Genomic DNA, 16,503 nt, shown 5'->3' on the forward strand with positions numbered 1-16,503 from the left:
ATTCCGGTGAACTTCCAACTGGATGCAACTTGATTCTTCCATCTCTGAATGATTTGATTTATCGCTCATTTTGTTCAAGGTTCATGCTCACGACACCAATGATAATCTTACTTATGAACTCTTAACGGAGGGTCCGAACGTCTTAATGAATCTTCCTGGATGAACCTGTAAAACATAACCAAATATTAGAGGGGGCCGGAGTCCGGCGAACCCGCTCCGATGCCTAAGTTAGTAGGTGCTTAGAAATGGTTGAAGAGTAAGGACTAATTGTGAGTTGTAGAGTTAATATATCATAGGATGTGGTTATACATGTATATATATATATAGGTTGTAATGAATCTCTTATCTTCTTATTATTATGACTCCTTCTCCTATTAGGAGTGTGGTTCTTAGGAGAAGTCCTCCATGTTGTAGAGTCTTCAATCTGGCCGCATGGAGGTTTCCTTTAGAGAGGAAACGTTCCATGGAAGTTTCTTGGTGGATTCGAAAGTCCAAATTAGGGTACGTGGTTGTAGATCCGAAGGTTCCTACAATACCACGTGTCTTGTTCGTTTTGTACGATATCATTGAGTTCTTATTTTAATAAAATCTAAACTTCAAATGTATTAAATGTTATTTTTGTATTTAAAAATTAAATATATACAAAATAAAATTTAAAATATAATAAATTATAAAATATATATTTAAAAATTTTATTATATTTTTATATGTTAATATTAATACTAATAATAACAATTTTCTTTTAAAAAACAATAACTATTTAGTTTAAAAATATACGTTTTATTTTTATATATATTTATTTTTTAAAATTTTTGTTATTGAATGAGGTTTTGTCTTTTTGCTTAATAATCATCTTTTGCAAGAAAATTAAAGCACCCAAAAAGAAATAATTATTGAATTTTCTTCATTTTGGTACATAGAAGGCAGTAAAGCAGTCAAATATCATGTGCGACGTGACCTGTAAAAGAATCTAATTTAACTATATTACAGTAAAAAAAATGACATGTAAAAAAATGAATGAGTTGTTTGTTTGAAAAATAAATACCCAAAAACAGATACTTCTACTTTTTAATAATAATTTTTGAGGCAGGAAGTAAAGGGCAGTAGCTTTCCTCGATGGGAACATCAACAAAATAAAATACAGACAGCCCCAATCCCAGACTTTCTTTGACTCACTGTTTGACCATTTGACCAGTCTTCCAACTTTGGATTTTGCCCACGTTTATAGAGATGTTAAAAAACCGAAACCGATCGAAATAACCGACCGAACCAATGAATTTTGATTTTTTAGTTTCAGTTTTAGTCTATTAGATTCGGTTTCGATTTTATTTTTTATAATATTTCGGTGATTTCGGTTGGTTCAGTTTTTAAATCAAAATTACCGAATTAACTGAACAGACCGAAATAAATTAAATATAATTAGAAATTAGATTTATTATATAATTAGTATATGTCGTTTATTGTTCTAAGTTATATTTGATTTAGAATCTATATATAATATAAAACAGTAACGATGGAACTGAGGTGTCACTCCCTCCTTTTTTAGTGATAAAAAATTTAATATATTAATTTTAATTTTATTATATATATTTATCTATAAAAAGATTATTTTATCCCTACTATATCTAAGAGTTCTACAGAATTTAAATTAATCCATAAAATCTCGCTAATTCTCTACACATCTATATATAATATAAAACAGTAACGATGGAACTGAGGTGTCACTTCCTCCTTTCTTAGTGATAAAAAATTTAATATATTAATTTTAATTTTATTATATATATTTATCTATAAAAAGATTATTTTATCCGTACTATATCTAAGAGTTCTACAGAATTTAAATTAATCTCTAAAATCTCTCTAATTCTCTACACATCTATATATAATATAAAACAGTAACGATGGAACTGAGGTGTCACTTCCTCCTTTTTTAGTGATAAAAAATTTAATATATTAATTTTAATTTTATTATGTATATTTATCTATAAAAAGATTATTTTATCCCATATATCTAAGAGTATTACAGAATTTAAATTAATCCCTAAAATCTCTCTAATTCTCTACATATCTATATATAATATAAAACAGTAACGATGGAACTGAGGTGTCACTTCCTGCTTTTTTACTGATAAAAAATATAATATAATATAATATATAATATATTAGTTTTTATTTTATTATTATATTTATCTATAAAAATATTATTTAAAGTAAATGTGAAAATGAAATAATAATATTTAATTTATATAACACATTTATGTCATTAATTGTAATTATTAAATTGTATTTTTATTAATATTTATATATTAAGATGAATCCGTGCATCGCACGGGCCAAAAACTAGTTATATTATTAGAATCTTTGTTAAGCATGATATTTTTTTGGATTGCCTGTAACTGGTTATGTTATTGGTTTATTTAATGTTTGTCTATCAATTTAGTACAATTGTACACTAATTCATATTTGGAATTAAGATTGATTTCATTTCTATATAAAATTTCTATTTTTTTTTTCTTTCTATTCTTTTTTTCTTTCAATCCAAAAATAAAAATAAAAATTGTTGTATATATAAGTAAATACCTAACAACATCATTAACGGTGTAATATTAACCTTACATAAAGATAATTGTTAATGAATTTTTTTTAATGCAAGGAAACCGAATAACCGAACCGAACCAACTGAAATAATTCGGTCAGTTCAGTTCGGTTATTTATTATTATTCGGTTAGGTTTGGTTTTTATTTTGAGGCTATTCGGTTTTTGGCTATTTTGGTTCGGTTCGGTTTTCAGACCGAACTGACCGATGAACACCCCTACCCATTTAGCGTCCTTACGATGAGGTCTTGGTTTAGCATATTATCCACTGTGGATCTCTGCTAACCAAAGATGAAACCGATAGTTTATCTATCGAGTTTTAAATTGCAAAGAAATTGGTAGATAATCTACCAGTTTCATAATAAAATAAAATAAATTATTTTTTTATAATTTTTAATTGAAACCGGTAGCTAGTCTACCGGTTTCATCTAATATTATACATTCTTTTGAAGATTTTGAAGAGTTGGACTTCGGCTATTCTAAATCTTAAAGTAAAATTTCAAAAATAGTCCCTCTATGTTTTTTTAAAATTTTAATTTAACTTCAACTTTTTTTTTTTTTTGTGAAAAGGAAGGCAAAAGCCCAAAACAAAACAAATTTAAGACAAAATGATTCTTATCTTCGCGATCCGTCCAGCACGGTCCTCATCGAGAATTTCATGAAGGCCTAAAAGAGGCACATCACACTCGTGATAACCAAAAGAACAACGTCTTGCGAAATTTACCATCCAGTCAGCGACTCGGTTCCCTTCACGATACGTATAAGAGAACTTAACTTCCCAGTCCCTGCTTAATAAGTCCCGGCACCTCAATAAGAGCCCAGCTTGCTGATTATGAGTCACCTCATCCTCTTCAAGAGCTTGAATAACAGACCTTGAATCAGTTTCTATAACCACTCTTCTCTGGCCATTCTCCCACGCCAAAATTCAACCATGGAAAATTCTCCAGAGTTCAGCAGAAAATGTCAAACCAATCCCTGAATTTACCACGAACCCTCCCAGCTAGTTACCTCTTGATCCCGTAAGAGCCCATCGGTTGAGGCGTTGCCTAAAGCTCCTTTGCAAGCACCATCACAGTTGATTTTAATCCAATGCTGATCCGGAGGAAGCCATTGAATCCAATAATCCATCACCTGATTACCTTTTAAGTTATGCTCTCTTACTAGAGCCCTTTTCTGTTCCAACGCTCTTGCCATAATAAAATCCGCCTTATCACCGAATACTTCGTCATTGCCAAAAACCTTCTTGTTCCGCCACTTCCAAATCCACCACGCCCCGAACGCAAATAGGCATGACCACTCGATCCCACGAACTAACCGACAGTTCTGCAGATTATTAAGAACCCAGTCCTTGCAATCCAGATTAAAGAAAATGATAGTAGTATCAAACGGTAGCAGTGTTAGCTAGATCGAGCGGGATTCATAACAGTCCTGAAGAACATAGACAAGGCTTTCAGGTTCACCACATTCAGCACAATCCACCGAATCAGTCAAATGCCAAGCAACACGATTAAAGTTACACATGACAACATTATGATGAACCAACCAAAGGAAAACTCAAATAATTTCTGGAATTTCTAAATTCCAGATTAAAATCCAAAAAGCATCTAGAGCTGAAGAAATTGTCATGATACCGTTATTTACTTTCGAAAGCGATAAATCGACAGACCCTTCAGTTGTTTAAGTCATTTACTTTTTCTCTAGTGAAGTCGCTATTGTGAGCGATTGTGAAACTAGATTACCCTTTTTGAGGATTCGGTAAATGGGATTTCGTTTTTACATGATACCGTCACTTACCATTTTTAAGGACGACGTTTAGTGTGTCCCTTTCAGTGTATGCAATTAGTTTTTTTTTCTAACCCGTTTATCATTTTTTGGGCTAGCTTCATTATTTCAAAGTCGTCACCCGAGTTTTTATGTTCAAGGACATGTAAAAAAATTAGATGGCATACGGGCTCACAACATGTCATCTTTTAGAGTTAGGTTCATGACTTAAACTATTAAATGGTTTGATTAATAAACGCATAAACGTGTCTTTTATTAAAATATCATTTATATTCTAATCAAATTCCATTTAATCATCGATTTACGTTCGAAAGCGATAAATAAATGCTGAAACGATAAAATATATTACATCATACATAAATGGCGCAAGTAGCCCTATTACATCAATTCTAGCCATATAAAATAAATCTATTAAACATGCAAAACAATAAACATTAGCCACGTGATATTGGGATCCTTTTTTCAGATTTAACTATGATACCGGACTCGATCAGATATGACTCAACAAAGCTTAAAGATCTAACATATATCATGCAATTTTAGACACAACCTAGTTTAATGTTCTATCTGGTTTATTGTCTTTAAAGACCAAAATACCCCTATTAACTCGAGATTGGTTTTATTCCGTTTAAACATACACTAAAACATATAAATGCACAATAAGAATAAATTTACTGAAATTAACAAATTTTTAAATTACCCGAGCCAAGACAGAGTTTTGTCTGTTTGACTTTGTCACCGACCTGCCATTAGGTGTTTGATCGGTGTCAGGGGTCTCTGATCGGGGACTATGTCTCCGATCAGGGACCTATAGAGTGCTTTCCTAGTGTATTATGCGTGGTAGGCCGATGAACAAGAGACTCTGGGAACTTGAACATCAACTCGAACCCGAGTGTAAATAACCAGAAATGATCTCGGAAGATTAGAAAAAAGGAATTCCAAATAATTTTAGAATCCAATTGAACAATAATAAAAAAATCTTTAACCCGAAATAACAATTCTTGGAAGTTTAGTGACTTCAAGAACCACAAATGTAGTGAAATAGATTGTGGGAAATCCGATTTTGCCCGAATAATATACTAGTAGTGTTTGATTTGGGTGTTTAACTCTAAAAAATGTAATTGAATTGAATAAAACCTATATTTTCACTCACTTTCACTTGAGTTTCACTAACTTTCACTCGAATTTCACTCAATTTCACTAAGGCAAACTCTTAAAAAGCTCTTAAACATTTCCTTATTTTTCCAAAATCTGTCTCTCCCCCATTTTTTGCAGTTTTCTGCCAATAAATACGATTTTGAGCAGAAAACTGCCTCAATTTGAATTAAAAACTGCCCGAAAACTGTTCATGGCCGTCGATCGAGTACTGACGTGGCCTTGACGACATTTTTTATTCTAAAATAAAACCAAACGTTGAAATTTTGGTAAAGAATAAGCTTAAAACAAAAAGACAGGGTCCGAGTCTTAGCTCGTATTCCTGTACAACGTGACGTGAAGCCCACCTACACAAAACCGCAAGTAGATAATATAGAATCATCATTAGGGTCGGAAAAAGTCCGTGATCACAATTCTCCAAGCTGAAATTCCTCGAGCTGATCAAGTTGAAGTAGATGGTGTTGAAACACCTTTCCACACGATTTTGATTTGACAAAATTATTTAAGTAAATGATAAAAAATATTCTAACACATTAAATTTAAATGCTTTGATTTATTCGCACTAATGTGTTTGTTCAATGTTGAGTTTATTGATTTATTAGACATTAAGATAAAAAGTCTAAAAGCCCATAAGTGGAAGTCAAGCCCAAGTCAACAGATCAAGACCTCACGGCCCAATAAGATAAAACGCAGTCGTATCAAGTGAAACGATGACTCATCATGAAGAAGGATCGAGAAGCCTTCTATTAAAAGCTTCAAGAGGAAGTTGCTGAGTTGAGCGACAATGCAATCAGATTAGTGGCAGAACAGAACCAACTTATAGACATAGTATTTCTACTTTGGGTAAAGTTCAGAAGGCGCAGGAAGCTGTCTGGAAGACTTTGCCGTAAATATCGAAACATTTTGTTTATCTGACGAAAAGCTGCTGAGCACTGCCGTAGACAGAAGATGCAAGAATCTCATTGGCCAACGACACTGAGCATGTCCTGAGTGACAACGACAGGAAGCCGTTTGCCTCCAACGGTTATTTTGAAATTCGAAATTACCGGTGCTTGAAGTGTCACTATATAAAGGCCTCTCAATTGCTTCATTCGATACAGATCTTCAATTAGTCGAAACGCTGTCCAAATTCATACTTGAAGTTCTGTGAGAAAAGCAAAGCAAAATCTTACACCAATTTCCAAATCATTGTGTAAAAGTCTAAAGTGATTTCAATCATCTAAAGTGTCTTAGCAATTGTTGTTTAGGACAAACACTTTATCATTTCTAGAAGAATAGAAAAGAGAGGCTGAGTACTCGGTTATAGTACTCAGCGGTAGTTATAGGAGTGAGTAGAGGTATAGAGGAAGGTACTCTTGTATACTCAGCTTCTATTGTAAAAGGTTTCGTGCTCTACCTTTAAAGAGCTCAATAGAGAATTCAAAAAGCTCGGAACGCGTTCCGGAGACTGGACGTAGGCGGAGAGGCCGAACCAGGATATGTCTGCTGAGTAACATATTTCTAACCCTTAAACTCCTTTATATATTGTTTGCTATAAAACTGACTAAGTAACGAACTCACGCTGAGTTGAGTGCACTAAGAAGCTGAGTTCAGGAATAGACTCTAAGTGCTATCTCCTGACTCAAGGAAAGAAACAGACTTAGTCACAAGTTGACTAAGCTTGTGTCTTAAAACTACTTAGCGCCGCTGTGTAAACCTTTTCTTAAGAGAAGTCAGCCTTAACGGACAAAATTTTAAATAGTTCCTATCCCCCCCTTGGAACTAACCTTGTCACGTTATAAGGGACCAACAGATAGTGCACGCCTGTGGCTTTTCCATCAAAGTTAAGAAAGCGAGTAGCCCATAAGGCTTTATGTTCTAACTCAACCGGTAAGTGATACAATTTCCAGAAAACAATTCTATAGGTGGCTCTATAGGCCCATAATGTACCATCTAACTTTAAGGACCAATATTTTCTAGCTTTATTAACAGTCTTTTCAAGGATGCTTTTCAACTCTCGATTAGAGATTTCAGCTTTGCCACTTGTTTGTGGATGGTAAGGTGTTGCTACCTTATAGGAAACCTTATGGGAAACCCCATACTTTTGCAATTGCACATCGAAATGGTGATTGCAAAAGTGGGATCCTCCATCACTAATAATGGCTCTTGGGGTGCCGAAGTGAGTAAAGATATTATTTCAAGAATTTCACTACTACCCGAGAGTCATTAGTAGGGACACCAACCGCTTCCACCCATTTTAACATGTAGTCAACAGCCACAAGTATGTATTGATTATTAAGGGAGTTTGGAAAGAGTCCCACAAAATCAATTCCCCATACATAAAATACTTCTCAATTCAAGATTAAATTAAGAGGCATTTCATGTCGGCGGGAGATATTTCTCGTTATTTGGCATCTATCACAATTGAGAATAAATTGAAAAGTGTCTTTGAAAAGTGTGGACAAATAGAAACCACATTGTAATACCTTAACGACCGTTTTGTCCGGCCCATGATGTTTTACATGATCCTTGGAATGATAGAATTCTAGCACAGATGCTGCCTCCTATTGCGAAATACATCGACATATGATGTTATTGCCATAAATCATAAAGAGGTATGGTTCTTCCTATAAGTATTGCCTAATGTCATGCAAAAACTTGTGTTTTTACTTATATGTTAAGTCTGTTGGGAGGATTCCACCTTCAAGATAGTTAGAAAAATCAGGATACCATGGAATATTTAAACTAGCAAGAAATAGAAGGTGCTTATTCGATAATGTCTCAAGGATCTCACTCTCGAAAGGTGCCTCTCCCTACTTTAGCTCGAGACGTGAAAGGTGATCAACCACATGATTTTCTACACCTTTCTTGTCCCGAATCTCTCTGTCGAACTCTTGGAGAAGAAAAACCCACCTGATTAAGCGTGGCTTGACATCCTATTTAGATAACAAGTACTTCACAGTAGAATGATTAGTATATACTATTACTTTTGAAAGTACAAGATATGAGCGGAACTTATCAAAAGCAAAAACTACGTTATTTAATTTATTTGAGCCTTAGTTGGAGTCTTATTAGCATATAATATGGGTTGACAAATATTGCCTCTTTTCTGACAAGACATGCTCCTACCGAGCTATTACTCGCATCACACATTAGTTCGAAGGGAAGGTCCCAATCCAGGCTAATCATAATTGGAGCCTTAACTAACTTATCTCTAGGTAGGTTGAAGGCTTCCATGCACTCGTCAGTGAAGTCAAAAGGTGAATCTTTCATTAGGAATTGGGTGAGTGGTTTAGATATTTTAGATAAGTCTTTAATAAAACGTCTATAGAAACCAGCTTGTTTATTCTCTTTACTCTTAAGGTGCAAATTCATCCAAAACATCCTCTAAAACACTTTTTCTAAATTCTATCTGCTTCTGCTATTATATATAGTATATATAACAAATAACATTTTAGAGGTTATTCTTATTTATAACCGGTCCAAGTTGCGGCCGATAATAAATGGGTTAAGGTATAAAAATATCCCTAACGTTTTGGGCCATGAGCAATTTTACCTCTAATGTCTAAAATAGTGCAAGTTTACCCCTGATGTTGGTAGCCACGATCCATTTCAGACATTATTATAAAACACAAATATTTTGTTCCTTATTCTGCACTAATTACACATCAGTTAGTTCTAAAAAAAGAATTCATGTTTTTTACAATTTAATAATAGAATTGGAGATTAATATTTATAAATTCCGTGATTTTTTTTGTTCAATTTATACAAAAGACAATATATTTTTTTATTTGTTACTGATAAAATGACGCACGTGTAAAGTCTAGATGATAAGATTCATGACCGAGAAGATAATTTGATGAATTATTTTTCAAATTGACCCAATTTATCGACGTTAGATGTAAAATTGCTTTTGTCTTTCAACGTTAGGGGTAAAATTATACCATTTTAGACGTTAGGGGTAAAATTACTTATGACCCACAACGTTAGGGGTATTTTTGCACCTCAACCCATAATAAATTAGAGGTTATTCCTATATAGCGTATTCCTATATGAAAGTTTTAGTGTATTTTTACCTTTTTACTTTTGGATTTTAATTTTTAGTCATTATATTTATTTATTTTTAGGTTTTTACCTCTATACTAATTTCACTTTTAACCCTGTAATTTCTTTTATTTATTTTGTCCTGCAAATTATTTTTGACCAATTTTTAATTTTGCCATCTTATTTCAGTTTTTAATATTTATTTTGAATTATTTTAAAATTATTAATCTCTTTTTAAAGGGTTAAGGTGCAAAAATACCCTTAACGTTTTGGGTCAGGAGCAATTTTACCCCTAACGTCTAAAATGGTGCAATTTTATCCCTAACGTTTGTAGCCAAGAGCAATTTTACCCCTAACGTTGATAAATTGGGTCAATTTCAGAAATAATTCATCAAACTGTCTTCTCGGTCATGAATCTTATCATCTACAATTCACATGTGCATCATTTTATCAGTAACAAATCATAAACATATGTTGGGATGTGAAAAAATATAAAAAATATACTGTCTTTTGTACGAATTAGACAAAAAAATATTAATCTCCAATTCTATTATTAAATTACAAAAAACATGAAATCATTTTTTTAGAATGAATTGATATGCAATTGCTGCAAAATAATAAACAAAAATATTTGTGTTTTATAATAGTGTCTGAAATTGACCCAAATTACCAATGTTAGGGGTAAAATTGCTCTTGGTTACAAACGTTAAGGGCAAAATTGCACCATTTTAGACGTTAGGGGTAAAATTGCTCTTGACCCAAAACGTTAGGGGGTATTTTTGCACCTTAATCCCTTTTTAAATTAATTTGTAATGTATTTTCTTTTATTAATTTGTATTTCAGTTTCATATGTTTATTGACTTTTGATTTTAATAGTTAAAGTAATTATTTTTTTATTTCTATATTTATATTTATGTGTGATTAATTTATAAATGCAAATATGTAGGTATGTAAATTGCTAAGAATAATTCACAATTTTTGTTGATCTTTTTATTTCAACCAAACAATTACAAAAGAAATCAACAAAAAATATCATTTCATTTTTGGAACAAACACAAACACTTAAAGGAATTCAAGTCATTTTTTTATTTTCTCATTGTTCGTTTCTATTTTTTTTCTTTCCGCTATCAATCCGTGAATTTGATGAAGATGTGGATAAAGATAAAAGTTGAGATATGTATAAAGATAAAAAATCGAGATATGAGCCATGTTTGACAAATAGTTGTTAGCTGATTACCTTTTTGATTAGCTGATTTGACTAGATGATTTGACTAGCTGATTATGAAAATTTGTTTAGTAAAACTTAAGTGATTATTAGAGCATCTCCAAGAGACTCTTAGTACACTCTCTAAAAATAATATAAATAATTGAGTCTTACTAGTTTAAGAGTGACTAAGATATATCATCTCCAACAATACTCTTATATTCACTCACTATTTATTATTTTATTATTAAAATGATTAATTATTGTTTTATCTACCAATAGTAAAAGGAGAGAGACCCATCAATAGTAAATTATTAATAAAAAAAATGAATTAATAGTCATTAAGAGGTGGAGAGAGGCTCTTAATGATTTGAGGAGTCACTAAGAGGCTGTTGGAGCTCTTTTTTAATTCTCCCTCCTCAAATTTTAATTCAAGAGCCAAACTAAGAGGTTGTTGGAGATGCTTTTAATAACTGTTTGTGTAAAAATGACAAATAAAGATATGGTAAAGTCTTTATTTAGGGTTAGAGGGTAGTAAATAGAGGTAAAAATGTCATTCAAAAGATATGGAACAATAAGCTAATTGAAAAAGCTAATAAAATGAGCATTTTCAAAATTAGCTTTTTGGACCTAATAAGTTATTTCAAACCTCGGTGCCTTCGATGGTTACTTTGTTTTTGACAAAGTACTTTGTTTTTTTCACCATTAGATGATGGTGGGCTTTAACAAAGTAAGTTTATCCAATGGTGATAAAAACAAAGTAAGGCTTACTTTGTCAAAAACAAAGTAAACATAGCCTAACCCTTCAAACCTCTCTCCACCAAACAACACTATTAGAAGTTTGACTAGTCAAAACCTATAAAGTAGCACAAACCTCTAATTTTGCTCCAAAAAGCTCTTTATCAAAAAAGGCCATTGATAAAAATAAAATATTTGAGAATTATTATTCTACGTTTATAATGTTGGATAGGATTAAAGATAAAATAATATATTTTACTATATTAATCTTACTTAAGTTACATAACATAGATTTAAAACATAATAATGACTTTTCCATCATATTAAAATTGTAGGAGTTTATCACACCCTCTTATAGCTATATTAGGTATAAGATTTGAGAGATATGACTTTTATCCTTCAATTATCTCGCTACCATCTCTCTAAAACAAATGTGAGATAGATTAATCTTTTATTTTTTATCCTTATGATTTATTCTTATCACATCCCATTTGTTCTTCATACCAAACAACCTGTACGTGTTAATGTCGGTTTGAAGCTTCATCTTACAATCATGTATTTACAATTTTTTTTAAGATAGAAATTGTGTATTTTGTCTTTAATTTTTAAGAAAAGAATGTGAAATTTATTTAAAAAAAATGTGAAATTTAATAAATTTTAAATCAGTAATAAAAAAAATATTAATGAAGATAGTGTTTGAGTAGGTCAATTATTTAATAACTTCAATTACGTTTTAATAGATGAAGATTCTCTTAGAAAAGAATTATAGGTCTATTATTAGAGGGGAACAGAAGTTTTTTAGTTGACTTCAATTACCTTATAGTAGTATAAAATTGTAGGTAGTCTTTGAGTAGGATACTGTTTACTTTTTTTTTTTTGCCCTTTTTCTTGGTTATTTTCCGTTTCATCCCCTTGTAAAATACTACTGATAATATTGCAAAATTATTTTTTTTACGTATTTATTTATTTATGATTTTAATTAGGTTTCCACTTTGGAGTATTCTAAGATTTGTCGTAGATTTTACACATGGGAGAGGGTCAAATAAAGGGTTATTGAACAAATTAAATTTGAATTAATTAATTAATTAAATTAAATTAAATTACTTTAAAAATATAAGGTAAAATCGTATTAAAGAAAAGGAAACAATAAAATTAGTGGATTGCTATTGGTCGCCCCTATTTTCCTTACCGTCGCCTTCTGTTTGACATTTTTGCCCTTTTCATTTTTCATTCAAAAAAATGAAATTCTCTCAACCCGAAGAACAAAACGAAGAAAAATCATGCCTCAAAAACAATGAAAAATACTTGAACATCTAAGTTTCGTATTAACCAATAATCTGAAATTTAACGAATTTAACTTGAAACGAACTTTTTTTTTCGTTGAATTTACTCTAAACGGGTAGCCCATACGATCCGGTCCATGGACCGACCGTATGAACTACCAGTTTTGCCTAGGCAAAATCGGGTAGCCTACCCCTTTTTACCTAGGCAAAACGGGTAGGCTACCCGATTTTGCTTGCCTAGGTAAAAAGGGGTAGGCTACCCGATTTTGCCTAGGCAAAACTGGTAGGCTACCCGTTTTCCTTTAGAAAAACGGATTTTTTTTTTAATTATAATAAATATTAAAAATTAATTGGACGCCTCAATACGTATTTTTTATTTCCAATTTATCTATATGTTTTTCTATCCAATCAATACATAATTTATCAATAATTGAATTTACGTTCTAAAAGATAAATAAATATAAATTAACAAATAAAAATTAATTGCACACGTTATTACGTATTTTTTTTATTTCCAATCAATAATTTATATCTACGTTTTTTCTATCCAGTCAATACATAATTTACGTATAATTAAATTTACGTTCTAAAAGGTAAATAAATATAATTTACCAAATAAAAATTAATTGGACACTTCAATACCGTATTTTTTATTTCCAATCAATAATTTATCTATACGTTTTTTCTATCAAATCAATATCCGTTTTTCTAAAGGAAAATGGGTAGCCTACCCGTTTTGCCTAGGTAAAAAGGGGTAGGCTACCCGATTTTGCCTAGGCAAAACTGGTAGTTCATACGGTCGGTCCATGGACCGGACCGTATGGGCTACCCGTTTAGAGTAAATTCAAAGAAAAAAAAAAGTTCGTTTCAAGTTAAATTCGTTAAATTTCAGATTATTGGTTAATACGAAACTTAGATGTTCAAGTATTTATCATTGTTTTGAAGGCATGATTTTTCTTCGTTTTGTTCTTCGGGATTGAGAGAATTTTATTTTTTTGAATGAAAAATGAAAAGGGCAAAAATGTCAAACAGGAGACGACGGTAAAGAAAATAGAGGCGACCAATAGCAAAAACCCAATTAATTAAAAGAAAAGTAACAGAAAATCTGGCAGCAGATAGAATAGTCTTTTCATAATCAGATAGATGTGGGCTCCTATTTCCATGTTATCCAAACACTCCTATGAATTCATCTTATTATATTCCCATAATACCCCTGCAGTGGAAAACATAAATTGGTCTAACAAAGGAAAACAACAGGAGGATGAAATGGACCAAGCAAAAACAAATTAATCCAACGGCTTTAATCAACTGATCCTAAATCCCTGACCGTCAGATCAACCAAGTAGCAGTCGCTTCGGGTTCTTATACACAGAAGGAGAGGCACGATACTACAATAAATTTGATGACGTGGCAGGGTTAACATTTCCAATATAAGAAGCACCACGCCTATAACGCCAAAATCACCCCACACCCAGCAAATAGAAAGAGAGAGAAGGAGGTTCTAGATTTTCTCTCTCCAGCGTTTCTTGTGTGTGGTTTTCTCTTCCTTTTTTTTATTTCTAGGGTTTCTGGGTTTTTGAATCTTAAATTAGGGTTTCACTTTATAGCCGGTCAAGATGGGTAGCGAGAGATTGCAAGGAAAGGTCAAGTGGTTCAATGACCAGAAAGGATTTGGGTTCATAACCCCCGATGATGGCGGCGAAGATCTCTTCGTTCACCAGTCCTCGATCCGCTCCGAAGGCTTCCGTAGCCTCGGGGAGAATGAAGAGGTCGAGTTTCAGATCGAACAGTCCGATGACGGCCGTACAAAGGCTGTAGATGTCACCGGTCCAGATGGCAACCCTGTTCAGGGATCTAGAGGCGGCGGCGGCGGAGGATCCGGTGGTGGAAGAGGCGGTCGTGGCGGCGGTGGTGGTTACGGTGGAGGCGGCGGCTACGGAGGCGGTGGTGGCTATGGTGGCGGAGATCGCTACGGTGGTGGTGGCGGCGGATATGGAGGTGGTGGCAGAGGTGGAAGGTCTAGCGGTGGTGGATATGGTGGTTCCGGCGGTGGCGGCGGTGGATGCTTCTCCTGTGGTGAGTCGGGACACATGGCTAGGGATTGCACACAAGGTGGAGGAGGCGGCGGAGGTGGAAGGTATAGCGGCGGTGGAGGAGCTGGCGGCGGCGGTGGAGGAGGAAACTGTTTCAATTGTGGTAACTCTGGTCATTTTGCAAGAGAGTGCCCTAACAGTGGGCGGTGAGCTGGGGTCCAGAGGTTGGATTTGTGAAATGTGCTTTAAACCCACATTTTACATTCTTCTCCCCTAACTCCGTTATCAATCTCTTTTGCTATTTAGTATCTTTCTTGGTAACCGTAGAGCTTGTTTGGCATGTAGGTTATCTTGCTTATCCAGTATGTTTGGTTTTAATAGTTTTTTGTTATTAGTTTTTTTAATGCTTTCAAGTATCAGTTTTTTGAGGATAATGGCGATAATCTCTCCCTAAGCATTTTGGGTTTGTTCTATGTTTTGTGGGCTTGAGATGGATTAGGTATTTCAAATCGGTGTGATGGTGATAGGTCTTGATGTAGGGTCAGTAGAGAGAAATTGGATTCAAGGGGATTAATTTAACTATTTATTCCCATTTGTATTCTCTCACTGTTTTCAATATTTTCTATACACAGTATAAAAATATACATGCTGGGTTTGGTCCTATCTTTATGTTGATTCAGTTATTAGATAATATGCTTGATGCTTGATTAAATTAAACTATTCAATTATGAAAGAGTATGCTATGATTGGTGATAATCTTGGAGTAATTATTTTGAAACTGTAATGTGATTTGAGTTTGGACAATGACACTAGGACATGGACTTTTTCTTTATTACAATGGTGGGTTTAAATTGCAAGATACTTTGAATTAGTGGGGGGATGGGTTGGCTTAAGATTTGAAGAATAAAGTCTTGAAAACATGAATGGCCATCCGTTATTTATAGAGATATACTGTTTTATGGTCTCCTTGTAGTGGTCCATTTTCAAATGTAAATAGATCTATTTTTGGGGCTTTTTTTGTTTGCAATTTTGGTATAAGCAATTAATACCGATGACTCTGTGTTTGTAACTTATAACATGGGATATTAATGGGGTAATACAACCGAGACATTGAGCTGTCTTTCTTCCCATCTTTGGACTTATCTTCAATTTTCTCAATTTATAAAGTAGGAATTTAATTCGATGCATTGAATTTAACGATCCAGTTGGAAGAGTAATTTGGACTAGAATTGTTGACAACTTTGTCATTTTGTATTTCGTAAAGGTAAATTGTCAAGAAGACTGGGATAAATAGGAGCAATGGAATTTTTTAAGTGAGAGTTAAACCTTTCCATTTAAATTACTTTTCGTTCTTGTCGTTTCCTTTATCACTGGTGGTTTGTTAAGTGGAATTTAATACTATCAAATTAGTTTTCAAGAATTTTAGTTTATTTTTAGCTAACCAATTTAAATTAAATTATTTTTTTTAATTTAATTCTATAGTAATCGTATTTTTTAATTGTAGAATAGCTTAGAAAATATGAAAGATGTAAAATACCCTAAAATGTTTTTTATATAGAGAATATAGAACTTGAAGAGATGTAAGTAAATGCTATTCAGAGATGTGAAGTAAATGCTATTCAAATTATTTTGAAATAGTTGACCAAAAAAAATATTTTGAAATAGTTGACAACCTTATGGTATCACAATA

The 16,503-nt window shown here is 32.9% G+C and overlaps 1 protein-coding gene across 1 annotated transcript; it reads left to right on the forward strand.

Annotated features, from left to right (window-relative positions):
- Positions 1-14,219: 14,219 nt before the first annotated feature.
- On the forward strand, positions 14,220-15,474 carry LOC136223240 (glycine-rich protein 2-like). The gene has a single exon (XM_066011138.1). The coding sequence runs from the start codon at positions 14,397-14,399 to the stop codon at positions 15,021-15,023; it is 627 nt and encodes a 208-aa protein (XP_065867210.1). The 5' UTR covers positions 14,220-14,396; the 3' UTR covers positions 15,024-15,474.
- Positions 15,475-16,503: the final 1,029 nt, after the last annotated feature.

Source organism: Euphorbia lathyris, chromosome 3 (assembly GCF_963576675.1).
Source record: "Euphorbia lathyris chromosome 3, ddEupLath1.1, whole genome shotgun sequence".
Lineage (NCBI taxonomy): Eukaryota > Viridiplantae > Streptophyta > Magnoliopsida > Malpighiales > Euphorbiaceae > Euphorbia > Euphorbia lathyris.